Source organism: Loxodonta africana, chromosome 7 (assembly GCF_030014295.1).
Source record: "Loxodonta africana isolate mLoxAfr1 chromosome 7, mLoxAfr1.hap2, whole genome shotgun sequence".
In the NCBI taxonomy this organism is placed as follows: Eukaryota; Metazoa; Chordata; class Mammalia; order Proboscidea; family Elephantidae; genus Loxodonta; species Loxodonta africana.
This window is the reverse complement of record NC_087348.1, coordinates 74152693-74173634: the sequence shown is the minus strand read 5'-3', so window position 1 is coordinate 74173634 and position 20942 is coordinate 74152693. Positions and strand designations below refer to the sequence as shown.

The window sequence follows — 20942 nt, the reverse complement described above, 5'->3', positions numbered from 1 at the left end:
CTCCTCTGTGGAGTGGGGAAACAACCCCTGTCCAGTCCCTCTCAAATACAAGTTGACAGCTCCACAACAGCTACAAAAGCTCCTGCAGTGAGAAGTACCCAAAAGACACCAGGTGCTCGGGATATCCTGAGCAGCCCATGACTTGGACCGGCCAGCTGAGAGATGATGCCACAACCCCGTCCTCTCAGGGGAACCAAACTGCACCCTCTGCTGCCCCCTGCTCACAAACCCCCATAAAAGCCAGTGACCCATGCAGTTTTGTTTCAGGTGTTTTATTAAGTGGGCCATACTGTAGCTGGGTTCTAAGTTGCAAAACAATATAAATTTAACAATTATAACATAGCCAGTTAGACTGTGACAAGGTTTTCCTTCCCTTAAAAAAAGGAGAAAACAAAAAAAAAAAGTCTTAAAACACACAATGATAGGTTAAATAAATAAAATGTAAAAAAAAAAAAAAAAAAACCTGTTAAAACATGCTTATGTTTACTTTTGTGCAACTGTGTGCCAAGAGGAAACCCAGTTTCTGCACAGTGACGTGTCCTGGCATGTCTCCTTCCCAAATAATACTGACAAAAAAAGAAAAGACATGGGACTGACTCATCAGTGCTCGTTACAGGCACTACTAAAAATCCCTTTGATTGGAATATGGGGCTTCCTGCTCAGCAGACCTGTGTGGCCCATGAAAGCCAAATATCCGTAATAATGTTAATATAGAAAACATTAGTTTAAAAACGATGTGGAATGGCCTCATTAACACAACGGGGCAAGAAGCAGAACTGCCCCGCACGTGGCGCCACAGGCTCAGTCCAGGGAGGCCGCAGGCTCCCATCATGCGGCCATGGCGAGGGAGGGCACCAGCTTCAAAATAAGCGGCACCAACCTCGTCTCCCTCTCCCTATCATTCTTTCACATGAAAGTGTGTAAAAAGCAAATCAGCAAATAAACTCTAAAATAGATTATTTATTCCAAAAATCCTCTAGTTTTCTTTTTACAGTGAGTGTACACCTCCTCTCCAACTCCTGCACAACTCGCGTTAAGTCCCTTCGGAAAGAAGGGTCAGAGCTGCAGGATGGGAGTCTTCCTTGGTCCTGCTGCTAGTTGGCGCTGGGAGGTCAGATGTCAATACCCTTGACAAGGGACGTCTCCAGCGTGATGTTGAACTCTTGCAATGTCTGCAGCACGCGGATCAAGGAATTGACAAGCGTGTGGTCTTTGATGAGCGCCACATCCTCATACATGTGTGCGGTGATGGGGCAGTCAGCCAGCAGGGCAATCCAGTGGTGTAGAAGGTGGTCTCTGGCAGGGTAGGATCGGTCGGATGGGTTGGATGGGTAAGGGAAAGGGGAAAGATGTGGTTAGTGCAAGGCCAAGGGGGAAACCTGCTCTAACACTCCATGAACTTAAGTCTGAAGCTGAGGAAACCAGTAGCTCCCCATACACTACCCCCACCCCAGCTTCACTCCCTCAAAAGGGTTTGGTAAAGAGACCCCATGTGGCTTTAAATGGCTTCCCCTGGGAGCTGCCCAGCCCCAGGGACACCAATTTAACCTGGTCCAAATTGGCCCTGTCATCTGCCCCCAGGCCTGCTCCTCCTCCTCCCTAGACAACCCCACCACCAACCCAGACACCAAGCTGCTGTCAGCACCACTCCCTCCATCTCAACAGCTAATCTCTCCCAGAGATCACTCCTCCATATAGCTACCACCACCAGGAATAATGATAATAATAGCTAACACGCACACAGAACTTAGAATGTGCCAGGTACTGTTATAAGAGATTTAATTCCTCATGACAACTCTGTAATATGGGGAACAAGTGAACTCCTAAATGACAGAGACCATGTTTTACTCGGCATTGCTATCTTTCGGAATCCACTCGACGGCACTGGGTTTTTTGGTTTTTGGTATTCTCATCACCTTCCATAAGGCCTGGCATATTCAAGCACTTATTAAAGGAATGAGTACATGTACTCTGCTTTGAATTTTCACAACAGGGTTTTAATCCTTCCCACTGAAATGTGGCCTCTCCTCCCCTCAGTTACACATACACTCTCATCCCCACGCTCAAAGATCCCCACATGTGTATATGGTACACAAAGGAAATTAAGGGTGCCTAGGAAGTTCTCCTGGGAGGCTGGTGGTGTAGTGGTTAAGAGCTACAGCTGCTAACCAAGAGGTTGGCAGGTCAAATCTACCAGGTGCTCCTTGGAAACTGTATGGGGCAATTCTGCCCTGTTCTATGGGGTCACTATGAGTCGGTACAGACTCGACAACAACGGGTTTGGTTTTTTTAGAAAGTTCTCCAAGGCTTCATCTGCCCATGAGTGCCTGGTCATTAGCCATTGCCCTTCTCTTGTGCCACACTAGGCCTCCAGCACCACCTGTAAGGCTGGTGGCAGTACCTGGCTCCCAAGCACACCAGCATCTGAAACTTGCCGTCCTTGCCGATGTTCCGGGGAGTATTGTTGATTGCAGTGACAAATCGGCAGAAGTTCCGGGCCCTTGTATGCCAGTTTTCTTCAGGGACAACATCGTTCTGCTCTAATGTCTCATAATAGGTTTGTGCTTTTTCTACGAAAAAGAAAAGGCTTTGCCAGTAACAAAGGCTCTTGACCCAACCTGTCCCTGATTGCCCTGCAGGCCACTTGCCACGGACCTCTCCAAGTCCATGCAGGTAACTTAATGAGAATAACATCAGTGTTCTGATAACCACCGGTCACATTTCAAAATGAAATGATCTTTAAGTTCCCTGTCCTTATTTTTAATTCTTATGGGCCCCAATACAAAGATGGTCTTTCTCTACTCTGAAGATTAAAAAATAATAATAATAACTCTGATGGTGAAGCAGGAGAATTCTCCAAGTAGGCGCAACACAAGGCCCGGGCTCCAAGGTTATCAACAGGCCTTTTGGATCTACAAAGAGAATGTGTGAGGACTCAGGACTAAGCCCATATTACCATATAGTAGATACCTCAGAACAATCTTTTCTGTGCAATTCTCAGGAGGTGAGAGGGATAAAGAGAGGAAGCTCTTCTTTCCCTTCAAGAAAAACCAGAGCATACAAACAATACATCTGACTTGAGAGTCACCTGATTTGGGTTCTGCAACTCAGATGCTGACGCCAGTGGTCAGCACCCATGCTATGAATCCACCTATGTCTCTGCATGCTTTTCCCACCCTCACACCCTAGCCCAACTCACCCAGAAAATCCCAAATGAAGACATTTTTGAAGAGTCGGGGCGATTTAAATCCATGCTGGAAAGCCTGTTCCAGGGCCGAGACAAGTCCGCACTCTCCACAGAGCAGCAGCGTCAAACTGCCTCGCTAAAGTAAACGGGGGAGAGTGCCAGACTCACCTCAGCAGGGCTGCCCTCTCACTGCTGCATCCCCAAACCCATAGCCCAGAGCTGGGAGGGCAGCAAAAGGAGGGCTGGGACCCTGTCTGTTTCACCCAGCACCAGGTACAGTGCCTGGCTCAGGACAGGCTCTTGGTAAATGGCTATTGAATGAATGGATGGATTAAAAAAATGATGAATCTGGGTCACACACAAGGAGCTTCCCCATCAGGACAGCAAAGCCAATGTGGCCATCGTTCAGGGTGACCCAGGCAAATTCAGAAGAGGACAGGAAAAGACACTGCCAAGGGACACCACTGAGTCATCAGTGTGGAGGGAAACGGGCAACCTGTGGCAGGGGACTGCAGGGGAAGGACTGCTGAAACTCAAACTAACTGAGGTACACACACTACAAGACTGTGCTGTCCACAGCACATGGGCCTCGAAGAGCACAACAAGGTAACTGGAAAAACAAGGTTCTCCCCCCTTACTCAATATAAGGTCCTAGGTTAGAGGGCAAGAAAACTCACCTCTTTCTCGGGCTTATGGAAGTGCTTCACAATGCCATTGACTGCCTCCCCGATGGACTCCTGGATCTGCCCAGTGTTCAGCTCTACATAAAAATCAAGCAGACAACCCTAACCAATCTCAGAGGCTAGGAGAGCTTAGCTGGCTGTGCAGGAGACTGAGGACACAGGAAGCGCCCATGGAAGAGGCAGGGCAGCCTAGACCCTGGGGAACAGTGGCCCTTGCCCACCCAGCTTTGCTGAGTTAGGTCTTCCCAAAATGCTGGAAAAAAAGCAAAGGCCAATACCTTAGAGTTTTGTCTCCAAGAGATGCAGGTAAATTTCATTTTCTATTTACCCTGGAATTTTTGGCAACCAAGAGGGTCACGACTTGGCCATGAAGCCCAGGAACCAACAAGGAGGTCAGAAAATAGATCCCTCTCCTTTCTATGATCATACATAAATAGTACAAAGCACTGAGGCCAGGCTTCATGAGCTCTCTCCCCTCCTTTCATGCCTCTAAGGAGGCTGTCCAACACCCCTACGGATTCATGAGAGGAGGGTGACAAATACCTGAGGCTGCTTTGTCAGCAGAGGTAGTTCCTGCAGCAGCTGCACAAACTGAGATCTGGGCTCCCTATCAGGGCTCACAGAGAGCTGCCCATTACCAGGCTGTGTGGTAGAGGGCCCAGCCCCTCCTCCCACTTACTGGGCTTGTTGTTGGGTGAGATGGTAACAAGCCTCCGGATGACGCTGGGGGACTGCTGCAGCGGCGGGGTCCGGCATGGCCTCTCGTCCACCTCAGGTTGGGATGTGAGCAGCTCCCCAACCAGGACCCGCTCCAGGCTCCCGTCGTCCATGCCCTTCCCCAACCACCGGCCACATGGGAACCTGAAGGTCAGTCAATGGCCTGTCAGAGCTGCTAGCCCCTCCAGGGTCCTTCCCCTAAGGCTCTGAAACCAAGCTGGGGATACCCTCAAGGTTCTGCTCAGCCAATTCCACTGGGTGTCTTCAGGGAAGTCACCTGAGTGGCATGGATGGCATAGTAATGCCGTCTATCTTTGCTCAGAAAACCATCCTTCTATTTCTTTTCAGGTGCATGAGGCAGAGACAGATAGGAAGCTGCTTAAGCCTATCACAACCTGAGGGGTCTACTTGAGAATGCCACATATCCAAGCACCGAGGACAGCCCCTGGTGGTGTACCCTGCCCCCTTCTTAGGGCATGGCTGAGGGGACACTTACTTGTAGGTATGTCCTGTGATCTCATTCCTGACCATCACATACTCCACCAGCCATTTGGCATACAGTCCAGAGTTATCATGGCCAATCTGGACAGTAGTGAGCTTCCCCAAGTTCTGGCACTGTGGGAGAACAGCCAAATAGAAAATATGGGGTAGGTCATGAAAAGGGGAGAAAAGATTGGCAACCCTCAGAGGCACAGATCTCACTGGCTTCTTACAACCCAGCCCCTCAGCATCTGAAGGGAGAGAGCTCACTGCTCCACCTACTGCCAAGGCTGATGGTACACCAGGGTTCTCATGAGCTGGTCTATGGCTAAGAAAGAAGATGCTGCTACCTAGAGGAAGAACAGGGGCTTGGGGGCAGGAGTCTCTGTGAATTCTTGGGCTCAGCAGCTGAAGGAACCCTCGAGGATTTCTCAACACACCATGGACAAGGGAGTATGCAAGTCCGAACAAGTAAGTGCCTTTCAGCCTGCAGCTGTTTAGACAGGGCAGGCATCCTCCCCTTCAGGGTCAACCATTGGTTCCTGCCTCAGATCATCTCAGGAGAGATCAGCTGTGCTGATTTCTAACACTGTACAGAGCCAGGCCTCTGTGAAATGCTACGGAAAGCTCCCCAAAACAGGGTTACAAACTCCGATCTTAGGGTCTGTGGTTGTGGCCCCCAGATAACACATACCTCAAAGGTCATCTCTAGCACGTTCCTGGGAATCTGCAGGATCTGGGTCTCACCCAATTCTCCTGAGATGCAGATCCATGGGTTGGCAGTAAACATGGAGCCCCCCAGCTTCTTGCTCGGTACAATTAGAATGTGGTATGGGATCACTGTTCAAAAAAAGCCACGGAGGCATTGAAGGGAATTAAGAACCATTTCCATATCTGATGGGGCCCTGACGTGGTCCAAGTGTGTTGGCATGACTGTGGCCCCTGCTCCATCGGCCCCAACAGTGCACTGGTGCAGCAGGTCCCCAGAACCAGTCCCTGGCTGGCTTAGTAATATTAGCCCATCTTCCCTCAATCTCACCCCTCCCAAGGTTACCTCCCAAACAGCAAAGACCCAAGCCCATCTGTAGGCTCAGAACTAAGTGAACCAGTTCCTTAAAAAATATCACCAACTCAAGACATTGTATAGAATTCCTTTTCAGAGGACTTTTCGATCTATCTTCTCATTCTTAGGAAAGGCCACAACAGGTATTACAATCCTTTTCCAAGGCACAGAGAGGGAAATAGTTAGCCTTGGGTCTCCCGAATCCCAGTCTAATGCTGCTTCTACTGAAGCCCACAGCCCTAGTCTCTGAGAGGGAAGGTGGGACATCAGGTAGAAACAAGAGCCCAACTGCTGGGGCTGCTGAGTAACTGGCCAAACAACCAGCCATGGGGCAAATTTAGAAACCACCCCGCACTAGAGAATCCTAGCATTACAGAAAGATGAGGTTTGAAGGGCCTTAGACCATAATGAATACTGTTCCTCACTCTGCAAATACAGAAACTGAGGCCCACAGCAGGGGTGGCCTCTGCTCACAGACTCATAATGAGTTAAGGCAGAGCAAGGTTTAGACCTCCCAGTGCCATCTGGAGTGCCTTCTGCTACCTCAGGAAGAACTTTTTCCCTCTGGCTTGTCTGTAGCCTATGATGCTGAGTGCTCCTCTCAGCCCAAGATAAAAGGGAGTTTCTTTACAGGGGTGCAAAGAGGGCAGTGAACTTCGCCATCCTGCTCCATTCTAACTTCATCGCCTTAGGTTCCCCGAGAAATACCTAGGCCAACACTGACAACATGACGGCCCAAAGTGCTGAGCTCTCCAGTTCAGAACAAGAACCAGAGAGTCTGAGAAAAAACAACCTCCAAGGAGTGCAACCGCACCCCGTTCTCCTCAAAGAAGCAAAAGGCAAACAGAAAATATAAGTGATAATCTTTCTTTTAAAGGGGTACAGTGAGTTAACCTCAGACAGGCTCACTGAGAAGCCTAGTGGGGAGCACAGGACTACTCACAGATAGTCGTGAAGACATTGGTGAAGCAAAAGTAATCAACAGCGTTAAAAGAGAGGAGGTGATAGAGGAACTGCTCCTTCTCGTCATCACAGCGCAGGAAGGCATAGCGCTTGTATAACTTTCTGTCAGAGAGAAGGCAATATATTAGTCTCATAACCAAAAGGAGGGGAAAGAGGCTAGAATTATTCAGCCATGTAAAGCAACAGCTGAGGGAAAAATAAGATGTCAACCTCAAGTTTCTTAAGAGTCATTCTATAAAGGAACAAAGCCAGCTTCTCTGTTTCACTGAAGGCCACACAAAAAGTGGCTTAAGGATCCGGGGCCAAGATGGCAGACTAGGTGGGCGCTACCGCGGATCCCTCTTGCAACAAAGACTCGGAAAAACAAGGGAATCGATCACATACATAACAATCTACGAACTCTGAACAACAAGCACAGACTTAGAGACGGAAAACGAACAAATACGGGCAGACAGCGACTGTTTTCAGAACCAGGAGCCAGCGCACCAGGCAGGTGACCTTCGGAGCCCGATCCGGGGCAGAGCCCAGGGGGGCAGACAGCACAGAACGGGGGCCCACCCCTTCCCCCCCGAACCCATCCCGGGAGGAAGTCTAGCAGGTTGGCGCGGGCGGCGTAGAGGCGCAGCCGGAGGGAGAAGCACCCGGGAGGCAGTGACTGATCTGGGAGGGGGGAGAACAGCGTCCCAGCTGGGGTGCTGTCCCGCCGGGAGTTAGGCGAGAAGCCGACGAGGGGCGAGGGGGGGGGTCAACTATATTTCCCTAAAGTGACCCCAGGGCGGGGCCCACACGTTCGTGTGGGAGGACGCACACCCAGTCCGCGCGTGTGGCGCGGCACACCAGAGGGAGAAATCCCCGGAAGTGTCTGGTCTCAAAGCAGGGAAAGCAGCATCCCAGATGGGGAGCCATTCCACTGGGATCTGGGCGCGCGCGCGGGCGGGGCATGAGCGCGGGGTCCATTTTTATTACCCTGAATTGCCCCAGGGGGCAGGCCCACCTGGTCATGCGAGTGACGCCCTCCCAGTTTGCGCGAGAGGTGTGGCACACCGGAAGGAGAAGTCCCCGGGAGGAAGTGATTGGTCCCGAAGCGGGGAAAGTAGCGTCCCAGACGGGGTGCCGTCCTGCTGGGACTTGGGCGCGCGCACGAGCGGGGCGTGAGCGCTGGGTCCGTTTTTCTTACCCTGAATTGACCCAGGGGGCGGGCCCACCTGGCTGTGCAGGTGAGGCCAACCCAGTTCGCGCGAGAGGTGTGGCGCACCGGAAGGAGAAGTCCCCGGGAGGAAGTGACTGGTTCCGGAACGGGGAAAGCAGCGTCTCAACCCGGAAGTCATCCCGCTGGGATTTGGGCGCGTGCACGGGCGGGGCGTGACCGCGGGACCCAATTATAATCGCCTGAATAGACCCTGGGGGCGGGCCCACCCATTCACGCCGGAAACGCCCACCCAGTGCCCACGAGCGGTGCCGCGCACCGGAGGAAGTCCCCAGGAGGAAGTGACTGGTTTCCGAGCAAGGAAAGCAGTGTCCTAGCCAGGGACCCGTCCAGCCCGGATTTTGGCAAACAGGGGCGGAGCGTGAATGTGGTGTTCAGCTCTATATTCTGTGGTGCTACACTCCTAGCTCTCAGATCCCTCCCCCACCCTCCCCAGGCGACCCCATTAACATCCGAATACCCGGAGCCAGAGCGAGAATTCAGATAGGGATCTGACTGCATTTTTTTTTAGCCGACTACTTGGAAAATCTAGTTTCCCAGTGATGGCTCGTAGACAGCAGTCCATATCAAACCACATAAAGAAACAGACCATGACAGCTTCTCCAACCCCCCAAACAAAAGAATCAAAATCTTTCCCAAATGAAGATACAATCCTGGAATTATCAGATACAGAATATAAAAAACTAATTTACAGAATGCTTAAAGATATCACAAATGAAATTAGGATAAATGCAGAAAAAGCCAAGGAACACACTGATAAAACTGTTGAAGAACTCAAAAAGATTATTCAAGAACATAGTGGAAAAATTAACAAGTTGCAAGAATCCATAGAGAGACAGCATGTAGAAATCCAAAAGATTAACAATGAAATTACAGAATTTGACAACACAATAGAAAGTCAGAGGAGCAGACTCGAGCAATTAGAATGTAGACTGGGACTTCTGGAGGACCAGGGAAACAACACCAACATAGCTGAAAAAAAATCAGATAAAAGAATTTAAAAAAATGAAGAAACCCTAAGAATCATGTGGGACTCTATCAAGAAGGATAACTTGCGAGTGACTGGAGTCCCAGAACAGGGAGGGGGGACAGAAAACACAGAGAAAATAGCTGAAGAACTCCTGACACAAAACTTCCCTGACATCATGAAAGACGAAAGGATATCTATCCAAGATGCTCATCGAACCCCATTTAAGATTGATCCAAAAAGAAAAACACCAAGACATATTACCATCAAACTTGCCAAAACCAAAGATAAACAGAAAATTTTAAAAGCAGCCAGGGAGAAAAGAAAGGTTTCCTTCAAGGGAGAATCAATAAGAATAAGTTCAGACTACTCAGCAGAAACCATGCAGGCAAGAAGGGAATGGGACGACGTATACAGAGCACTGAACGAGAAAAACTGCCAACCAAGGATCATATATCCAGCAAAACTCTCTCTGAAATATGAAGGAGAAATTAAGATATTTACAGATAAACACAAGTTTAGAGAATTTGCAAAAACTAAACCAAGACTGCAAGAAATGCTAAAGGAGGTTGTTTGGCCGGATGACCAATAATATCAGGTACCAGCACAATACAAGGTCACAGAACAGAACGTCCTGATATCAACGCAACTCAAATAGGGAAAGCACAAAAACAAACAAATTAAGACTAATTCTAATAAATAAATAAATAAACAAAATAATACACACAACAGGAAATCATGGAAATCAATAGATAAACGATCAAAATAATCAAAAAGAGGGACTAAATATAGGAGGCATTGAACTGCCAGATGGAGAGTGATACAGGCGAAATAGAAGGATACAAGTTAGGTTTTTACTTAGAAAAATAGGGGTAAATAAAAAGGTAACCACAAAAAGGAATATCAATCCCATAACTCAAGAAAAAAGCCAAGAAAAACGTAACGACTCAATAAACACAAAGTTAAACATTATGAAAATGAGGATCTCACAAGCTACTAAGAAAAATGTCTCAGCACAAAAAAGCATGTGGAAAAACGAAATGGCCAACAACACACATGAAAAGGCATCAAAATGACAGCACTAAAAACTTACTTATCTATAATTACGCTGAATGTAAATGGACTAAATGCACCAATAAAGAGACAGAGAGTCACGGACTGGATAAAAAAACACGATCCATCTATATGCTGCCTACAAGAGACACACCTTAGACTTAGAGACACAAACAAACTAAAACTCAAAGGATGGAAAAAAATATATCAAGCAAACAATAAGCAAAAAAGAAGAGGAGTAGCAATATTAATTTCTGACAAAATAGACTTTAGACTTAAATCCGCCACAAAGGATAAAGAAGGACACTATATAATGATAAAAGGGACAATTGATCAGGAAGACATAACCATATTAAATATTTACGCACCTAATGACAGGGCTGCAAGATACATAAATCAAATTTTAACAGAACTGAAAAGTGAGATAGATACCTCCACATATATAGTAGGAGACTTCAACACACCACTTTCGGAGAAGGACAGGACATCCAGTAAGAAGCTCAATAGAGACACGGAAGACCTACTTACAACAATCAACCAACTTGACCTCATTGACTTATACAGAACTCTCCACCCAACTGCTGCAAAATATACTTTTTTTTCTAGCGCACATGGAACATTCTCTAGAATAGACCACATCTTAGGTCATAAAACAAATCTTTATTTGTTTTATGACCTAAGTGGTGTGTTGAAGTCTCCTACTATATATGTGGAATCCAAAACATCGAAATATTACAAAGCATCTTCTCAGACCACAAGGCAATGAAGCTAGAAATCAATAACAGAAAAACTAGGGAAAAGAAATCAAATACTTGGAAAATGAACAATACCCTCCTGAAAAAAGACTGGGTTATAGAAGACATCAAGGAGGGAATAAGGAAATTCTTAGAAAGCAACGAGAATGAAAATACTTCCTATCAAAACCTCTGGGACACAGCAAAGGCAGTGCTCAGAGGCCAATTTATATTGATAAATGCACACATACAAAAAGAAGAAAGAGCCAAAATCAGAGAACTGTCCCTACAACTTGAACAAATAGAAAGTGAGCAACAAAAGAATCCATCAGGCACCAGAAGAAAACAAATAATAAAAATTAGAGCTGAACTAAATGAATTAGAGAACAGAAAAACAATTGAAAGAATTAACAAAGCCAAAAGCTGGTTCTTTGAAAAAATTAACAAAATTGATAAACCATTGGCTAGACTGACTAAAGAAAAACAGGAAAGGAAACAAATAACCCGAATAAGAAATGAGAAGGACCACATCACAACAGAACCAAATGAAATCAAAAGAATCATATCAGATTACTACATAAAACTGTACTCTAACAAATTTGAAAACCTAGAAGAAATGGATAAATTCTTGGAACAATACTACTTACCTAAACTAACACATTCAGAAGTAGAACAACTAAACAGACCCATAACAAAAAAAGAGATTGAAACGGTAATCAAAAAACTCCCAACAAAAAAAAGTCCTGGCCCAGATGGCTTCACTGCAGAGTTCTACCAAACCTTCAGAGAAGACTTAACACCATTACTATTGAAGGTATTTCAAAGTATAGAAAAAGACGGAATACTACCCAACTCATTCTATGAAGCTACCATCTCCCTGATACCAAAACCAGGTAAAGACATTACAAAAAAAGAAAATTTTAGACCTATATCCCTCATGAACATAGATGCAAAAATCCTCAACAAAATTCTAGCCAATAGAATCCAACAACACATCAAAAAAATAATACACCCTGATCAAGTGGGATTTATACCAGGTATGCAAGGCTGGTTTAATATCAGAAAAACCATTAATGTAATCCATCACATAAATAAAACAAAAGATAAAAACCACATGATCTTATCAATAGATGCAGAAAAGGCATTTGACAAAGTTCAACACCCATTTATGATAAAAACTCTAACCAAAATAGGAATTGAAGGAAAATTCCTCAACATAATAAAGGGCATATATGCAAAGCCAACGGCCAGTATCACTCTAAATGGAGAGAACCTGAAAGCATTTCCCTTGAGAACGGGAACCAGACAAGGATGCCCTTTATCACCGCTCTTATTCAACATCGTACTTGAAGTCCTAGCCAAGGCAATTAGGCTAGACAAAGAAATAAAGGGTATCCAGATTGGTAAGGAGGAAGTAAAGCTATCACTATTTGCAGACGACATGATCGTATACATGGAAAACCCTAAGAAATCCTCCAGAAAACTACTGAAACTAATAGAAGAGTTTGGAAGAGTCTCAGGATATAAAATAAACATACAAAAATCACTTGGATTCCTCTACATCAACAAAAAGAACACCGAAGAGGAAATAACCAAATCAATACCATTCACAGTAGCCCCCAAGAAGATAAAATACTTAGGAATAAATCTTACCAAGGAGGTAAAAGACCTATACAAAGAAAACTATAAAACTCTGCTACAAGAAATTCAAAAGGACACACTTAAGTGGAAAAACATACCCTGCTCATGGATAGGAAGACTTAACATAGTAAAAATGTCTATTCTACCAAAAGCCATTTATACATATAATGCACTTCCAATCCAAATACCAATGTCATACTTTAAGGGAATAGAGAAACAAATCACTAATTTCATATGGAAAGGAAAGAACCCCCGGATAAGCAAAACATTACTGAAAAAGAAGAAGAAAGTGGGAGGCCTCACCCTACCTGATTTCAGAACCTATTATATAGCTACAGTAGTCAAAACAGCCTGGTACTGGTACAACAACAGGCACATAGACCAATGGAACAGAATTGAGAACCCAGATATAAATCCATCCATGTATGAGCAGCTGATATTTGACAAAGGACCAGTGTCAGTCAACTGGGGAAATAATAGTCTTTTTAACAAATGGTGCTGGCATACCTGGATATCCATTTGCAAAAGAATGAAACAGGACCCATACCTCACACCATGCACAAAAACTAACTCCAAGTGGATCAAAGACCTAAACATAAAGACTAAAACGATAAAAATCATGGAAGAAAAAATAGGATCTACCCTAGGAGCCCTAATACAGGGCATAAACAGAATACAAAACATTACCAAAAATGATGAAGAGAAACCAGATAACTGGGAGCTCCTAAAAATCAAACACCTATGCTCATCTAAAGACTTCACCAAAAGAGTAAAAAGACCACCTACAGACTGGGAAAGAATATTCAGCTATGACATCTCAGACCAGCGCCTGATCTCTAAAATCTACATGACTCTGTCAAAACTCAACCACAAAAAGACAAACAACCCAATCAAGAAGTGGGCAAAGGATATAAACACACATTTCACTAAGGAAGATATTCAGGCAGCCAACAGATACATGAGAAAATGCTCTCGATCATTAGCCATTAGAGAAATGCAAATTAAAACTACGATGAGATTCCATCTCACACCAACTAGACTGGCATTAATTCAAAAAACACAAAATAATAAATGTTGGAGAGGCTGGGGAGAGATTGGAACTCTCATACACTGCTGGTGGGATTGTAAAATGGTACAACCACTTTGGAAATCCATCTGGCGTTATCTTAAACAGTTAGAAATAGAACTACCATACAACCCAGAAATCCCACTCCTCGGAATATACCCTAAAGATACAAGAGCCTTCACACAAACAGATATAGGCACACCCATGTTTATTGCAGCTCTGTTTACAATAGCAAAAAGCTGGAAGCAACCAAGATGTCCATCAACGGACGAATGGGTAAATAAATTGTGGTATATTCACACAATGGAATACTATGCATCGATAAAGAACAGTGACGAATCTCTGAAACATTTCATAACATGGAGGAATCTGGAAGCCATTATGCTGAGCGAAATGAGTCAGTTGCAAAAGGACAAATATTGTATAAGACCACTATTATAAGATCTTGAGAAATAGAAAAAACGGAGAAGAACACATACTTTTGTGGTTACAAAGGGGGGAGGGAGGGAGGGAGGGAGAGGGCTTTTTATTGATCAATCTGTAGATGGGAACTGCTTTGGGTGAAGGGAAAGACAACACTCAAGACAAGGAAGGTCAGCCTAATTGGACTGGATTAAAAGTAAAGAGGTTTCCGAGATAAAATGAAAGCTTCAAAGGTCAGCGAAGCAGGGGCTGGGGTCTGGGGAACTTGGTTTGAGGGGACTTCTAAGTCAATGGGCAAAACAATTCTATTATGAAAACACTCTGCATCCCACTTTGAATTGTGGCGCCTGGGGTCCTAAATGCCAACAAGCAGCCATCTAAAATACATTAATTGGTCTCAACCCACCGGGAGCAAAGGCAAAGGAAGAATACCAAGGTCACACGACAACTAAGAACCCAAGAGACAGAAAGGGCCACTTGAACCAGAGACCTACATTATCCTGAGACCAGAAGAACTAGTTGGTGCCCGGCCACAATCGATGTCTGCCCTGTCAGGGAACACAACAGACAACTCCTGAGGGATCAGGAGACCAATGGGATACAGACCCCAAATTCTCATTAAAAGACCACACCTAATGGTATGATTGCGACTAGAGGAATCCCAGAGACAATGCTCCCCAGAACTTCTGATGGCACAGGACAGGAACCATCCCCGAAGACAAATCATCAGGCATGAAAAGGACTGGTCAGTGGCGGGGAGAGAGATACTGATGAAGAGTGAGCTAATTAAATCAGGTGGACACGGGAGAGTGTGTTGGCAACTCTTGACTGGAGGGGGGATGGGAAGATAGAGAGAGAGGGAAGATGGTAAAATTGGCACGAAACGAGAGACTGTAAGGGCTGACTCAATAGGGGGAGAGCAAGTGGGAGAAGGGAGTAAGATGTATGTAAACCTACATGTGACAGACTGATTGGAATGGTAAATGTTCACTTGAAGCTTAATAAAAATTAAAAAAAAAAAAAAGTGGCTTAAGCTACAGTAGGAACAACAAAAACCAAATACTGCCTATGTCCAACAGTTGATTCTACTATAACGTTCAAGTGTCAGAGGTCATGGAACCTCCTTTCCTAAACTGAGGGCCAGAATGGAATTCTATCAGAGATGGCACAGGTCCTCTCAGACTTCTAACTGGGTTACCACCCCACTGTATGGTGTGGGAGTAATAACAGCAGGAGGTATGTGATTACCATTTATTACCAAACCTAGTCTCAAACCCTCACTAGACCTGAAATCCGTAAGTCAGGATACTGTTCTGAATGGGAATGTGAGCCCAGGACAGCTTCAGAGGCAACAAAGGCAGACTTCTGCTCCTGCCACTGATCCAGGTCACAAGTTAAGAAGAGCTGTATAGATCATATCCTCTTCCTTTCCAACTTTCTCCCTCCCCACCCGTCATCCCACTGCCTACTTATCAAAGGCCAACTCCATTGCCTGACATTCCAGGCCCTCTATAACTGCACAAGAATAATATCCTCCCAAAGTAGAGAGGACAGAGAGAGCCAACGCACAGGTCCTCAGCACAGAGAAACAAAAGGCAACTGTCCTGGTTGCCAAGACTGCAATCACCAAGGCCAGGGAAGTATGGGATTCAGCAGATCTGTGAGGTTGAGGCACCACCAAGATAGGTTCATAAGGTACTATCAACAGACAAAAAGGAACCCCGGTGGCACAGTGATTAAGTACTCAGTTGCTAACTGAAAGGTCCATAGTTCAAACCCACTAGCTGTGGAAGAAAGATGTGGCAGTCTGTTCCTGTAAAGATTACAGCCTTAGAAACTCTATGAGGCAGTTCTGTTCTGTCCTATGAGGTCGCTATGAGTCAGAATCAACTCGACGGGAACGGGTTACAGGTCAACAGATAATTCACCAACCAAGGCCTACTGTGCACAGCTGCTGAAGAGGGAAGCACATGTCCTCCAAGTACAGCAAAGGTGAATCAATCAGGTAAAGGCCACAGCAGAAGAATGCTCATAATGAGTTGCCAAACGAAAGACTCTGTCTTTCGGAATTTAAGAGCTGCAATGATCCTGGGAGCTTTCTAGAACAAGAGGGATGTGAAGGACGGCACAAATTTAGATACGTGTTGTAGAGGAAGGAGAAGGACTGGGTATGAAAACTAGCTTCACTGGAGCTGAGGGTTCAGGGAAATAGCTGGTTAGCAATAAGGCTGAAGTCAGGCTAGGGTCAAATGAAGAAAAGCCCTAAATATTCAGGCTAAAGAGTTTGAAATTTTCCCTGGAAGTAATGGATTTCTACAATTTGCCCTAGAAGTAAAAGAAAAGCCACAATCAACTTAAGGAAATTTAACCTGGCAAACAGACAATTCAGTGCAGGTGAGGGATGAAAGGGGATGAGGATTAAACTAAGGCAGTAGAAGTAAAAATGGTAAGGGGTTAGTGGTGGCAGAGACTAAAGGACTTGAAGTGTTTATAATGTGAGGTAAAAAAGAGCAAGGAGTCAAAACTGACTCCGTATTTTAAACCTAGGTAGGGGATGGGGGGATGAAAGGATGTTCAGAGAGAATAGTGGCAACATTAACAAAAAATTTAGAAGAAAGGTAGTTATGGTGAAAACTAAGTAAAGCTTGTTTTTGTTCTCTCTGAGCTAAAGGTAAGCTATCAGAATGGAAATAAATACAGGACTGGAACTCAGAAGAAACATCAGAACTAGAACTTCAGATGTGGAAGTCACCTGCTTAGAGGTGAAAGAAGTCACGAGAATGGATGAGATCACCAAGTGAGAGTGAGGGAACGCCAGTGAGAAAGCGACAAAGTACAAACATGCAGAGAATTGAGGACTGTGGATGCCAACATCCTGGCAAGAGTAAGGGGAGAAAGAGAACAGGAGGGTACAGGGTCATGGCACCCATACAAAGTGAGTTTCACAGGAGAGGGGGAACTATATTATTACTCACTGCAGAGCGGTCAAGGAGAAAAAGTTAAGGCTCACTACACAGAGCTAACTAACTTCTTTAGAATCCATTATTCAATGGGTCACATGAATATACCACCCCTTTTCCCTACTCTCACCTTACCTCATCCCCAAGCAGCAGTCTTGAAGCTAGCTGGAAACCCGAGACTCAGGAGCATTCTATCAAGATAAACGCCCCCAGAGCTGCTCACCTCCTGTCTGCACACATTTTATGTGCACTGGCTGAATACCTACTATGTGCTAGACAACATACTCAGTATTGGAAAAGGTCCATGGTTTACACACTCAGTGAAATCAGATTTTAATAGGCGACAAGCATATAGATAGTGATAATACATAGAGTACAATTAGTGGTTAAAAAAATAAAAAAGGATGAACAAATGCTATAGTGCCTTGAGGAGGAAGAGACCAACTCTTTGGGGAGCGAAGACAAACTTTAGCAAAGAAAACTTCTGACTAGGCTCTGAAGGAATCAACCAGGTGGAGACAGGAAAGGGACTAAGGCATGAAGAAATACAGATAAGAAAGGGCTGAAGACATCCTGAGAAGGGTGAGGAATACGATGTGGCTGGAGCTTTAAGCATGTTGGGGAGAGAGAGGAGAGAGAAGAGAGGGAAGGATGGAGGAATGGATAAGCTTTGATGAAGTGCCCCTTTCCCTCTCCCTATGCCTCATCCAGAACGCAATCTATGGCAACAAAGCTGTCTTCATTTTCCACTCACTAGAGTAGCACAGAGGTCAGAATGCCAGGTGAGAAGTATTACAGACTGAGTACACTCTGAACTTACCTCCTGTAACAGGGCTACAATTTAAAGAAACCAAGATTAGGTTCCTCACCACAGTCTGTGCCCTGTTTGCTGTGACCCAGACCCTTAAGCTCATACACCCTAGACCTGGTCACTGCCTTGGGCTTCATAAAGTTCTTGTGCTTGGTCTTCCCTTGGCTGCCTCTCTGCTCTGTCTTACTGCTGACTTGCAGCTTCTCCTTACAGACAATGGCCAAACTGGCCCACAGGAATGACCCCTGTCCTGTCCTGGTACCCACACAGCTACAGCTAGATTCTTCCAGGACACACAACTGTACTCTAGAATATGGTTTGCAAGTGTTTCCCTTCCAAACTCCATGCTCACATGTTTACTTATTCTCCTTAATTGTCCTCTCAGTCTTCAGATTTTATTCTTAAACAGTTTTGTCCTTTTAGAGAATTAATTTAAGCACTTTACAAATTGCTATTTCCTAACTTCTCAAAGTGAGCTCTCTAACCTATCAAGGTTTTAAGGATAGTTTCTTGCTGTGGTTCACACACACAAGAAACAGTCCAAACAATTATACTTCTATTTCAACTAAACAGATCTGCAGGCTTAATCACTGGCATACAGGATATATTCCTAAGGGATACTCTTCTGCCTCATCATCCACGGGGAAGTCATATAATAACGGATATCTTCAAAAGACGACTGAGGAAACCCTGGGCGAGAGAGGGGAATACCAAGGAGCCTTGCCAATGAAGAAAGAGCCAAACGTTACATGCAGGAAAAGACAGAGAGCACCACAGTAGTCAAGAGGTAGAGAAGAGGGATAGCTTTCCTTTCCCCTCCTTCCCTAGTATTTAGGGTTCCAAAGAAAGCAGGGAATATAAAATCAAGAGATTAGTGGCTCCTGGGTATCTGAGAACCTTGGAGTCTCTCCCCTCTCTCCTTCTGGGTGGGAGGTATAGAGAGAGAAAGCCTAGGAGGGTTATCTGAAAGCCTCTTTATAGCTCTAGGGAAACTGATGCAGGGTCCAGAGATGAAAGGCAAGGAATTGATTGCTTGCGGTGGGCCCTTGGCTCAAGAGAAAAGAAAAAAGATAAGGGGATATCTCAGAAAATTTCCTTTTAATTCTCTGTCCTTTCCTCCCCAGGACAGGAAAGAGACGGAGAAAATGCACTATGCCCAAGTCACCTGAGTGCAGGAAGGACAGGAGGAGCCCCAACTCTGAGGTACCCAGTGAGGACCCCATCCTTTCATTCGGAAAGCTATTTATGGGCATGCAAACTGAAATGATAGGGAGAACAGGTACAGCAGAATTAGTCTTCTATAGATAAGGAGGGAAAAGAGGACATACCACAAAACTTTCATATGCTATTTGAGTTTAACTGAGTGTAACAATAATGACATACACAATACTCCCCCTTTCCACACAGGGATTTTCCAGCCCCTTCCCCCCAATTCCTGGGAGGCTGGCTTTACCCCAGGGGTAGTAGCCTTACTTGGTGAGCTCATGGTCTGAGAGAAGCTGCTTCAGGTGTCTGGAAAGTAACTTTTTTTCCATGGATAGTCGCACCCATGCTCTGGCCTTTCCCACATCAGTCTTGATTTCCCCTATGTTCTGAATGTGCCTGAAGGGAGAATAGGAAAACAGGACTGAAGGGTGGGGTGGGGGATCAACTCAGTGACAATGCCTCACCTTAAAACAAAGGAGGCCCAGTGAGGCAGCCCTATCCCATCCTGGGAAAGTTCTCTCTTGTTCTCCAAGTTCTGGGCATCCACAGAGCTTTACCAGATAGGCTTTTATCACAATTAGGGGGTAAAAGAGATAGGACACCCATCAAAAAGCTAGGCTATCCCCAGAACCCTGAGGCTTTGAGACCCTCTCCTATGCTCCTTCACTCTGGTGGAATTCTCCAAAAATGTCAGGAAATCCAACTGCTTGTACACCTCTACAAATACATCATGAAGCACAACAAAACCAAGCATGAGGACTTCCTCATTAGCTAATGCTGTAGTCAGCCAGGTCACTGAGTTTCTGCTATTTAAAGTGGACACCCAAGCTGCAACTGAAAACAGGATTTTAGTGGCTTATTCCATGTAAGCCCAGACTGACCTCATATCCTGAATAAGTGAGATCCTCAGGGGAGACATGACTGAGCTGGCATCAGACTTCCTCCGTTCTGAATCAAGAAGTATTCCTAGAACAAAAAACTTAATCATGTCCAAAAAGATCTGAATATCCAAATAGCTGAGTATCCTTCATCTCAAATCACAAATTTCAACAGAAAACAGTTGGTTACTTAGGTAACACTTTGATCAATGATATTATAAATACTTACTAAGTAATTATAAAATATCAGATTTATACTTGCACACATATTATCTCATTTAATTCTCGAACAACCTTTAAGATAGCCAAGGAAAAGTATCACAATTTCCTGTCTTAACAGAGGAGGAAACTGAAGTTCAGAGAGGTTGGCTACTTTGCCCAAGTCACTAGGCAGCAAAGTCAGGACTGGAACACAGATCTGCTGGCTCCTAATCCAGTGTGCTCTCATCAAAATCCACAGAACGTTATTTCCTATTGGCCCTTCTATCACGTCCTGTGCTGGCCTCAAAATGGACTTCAAGAGAGTCAAGGAAATGAGTGAAGAACATTTCCAGAATGCTTAGGACCTCTAGCAGAAAAGAAGATATAATATCTTTGTATCCTTACATCTGGCCCAGCATTTACAACACGAGTATTTTCATCAGCAAGCAGCTGGGAATTTCTGGCTACAGTTTATCCCCCAGCAATAACTCCTCTAGCCTTCCTGAGAAGACTCTTTTCTCCAACATCCAGAAAGACAAAAAAAAAACTCTCCATAAAGCTATTTACTTAAGGAGCTCTTGTCCCTGTTTTTCAGCCAACTATTCTCCCCACATTCAGTGCTAACTGAGGTCAACTAGTACAAGGGCAAAGACAACACTGAGTTCATGCCCATCTTTTCACCACATTTAAACACATCTTTAT

General features: G+C 45.0%; 1 protein-coding gene across 7 annotated transcripts in view; it reads right to left on the bottom strand.

Moving 5' to 3' along the window:
* Positions 1 to 256: 256 nt before the first annotated feature.
* DENND5A (DENN domain containing 5A) overlaps positions 257 to 20942 on the bottom strand; it is a 111348-nt gene continuing 90662 nt past the window's right edge. For 3 of the 7 annotated variants that reach the window (XM_064288454.1, XM_023550865.2, XM_023550864.2), the window contains exons 14-23: positions 20043 to 20127; positions 19429 to 19557; positions 7074 to 7195; positions 5762 to 5907; positions 5084 to 5202; positions 4550 to 4731; positions 3865 to 3947; positions 3200 to 3323; positions 2402 to 2570; positions 257 to 1296 (exon numbers count right to left, since the gene is read on the bottom strand). In XM_064288454.1, coding sequence (XP_064144524.1) covers positions 1113 to 1296; positions 2402 to 2570; positions 3200 to 3323; positions 3865 to 3947; positions 4550 to 4731; positions 5084 to 5202; positions 5762 to 5907; positions 7074 to 7195; positions 19429 to 19557; positions 20043 to 20127 — 1343 coding nt within the window. In that variant the 3' untranslated portion in view covers positions 257 to 1112. Of the gene's footprint in view, positions 1297 to 2401; positions 2571 to 3199; positions 3324 to 3864; positions 3948 to 4549; positions 4732 to 5083; positions 5203 to 5761; positions 5908 to 7073; positions 7196 to 19428; positions 19558 to 20042; positions 20128 to 20942 lie in introns of those variants that run through there. The other 4 variants (XM_064288458.1, XM_064288455.1, XM_064288456.1 and 1 more) reach the window with 4 other exon arrangements.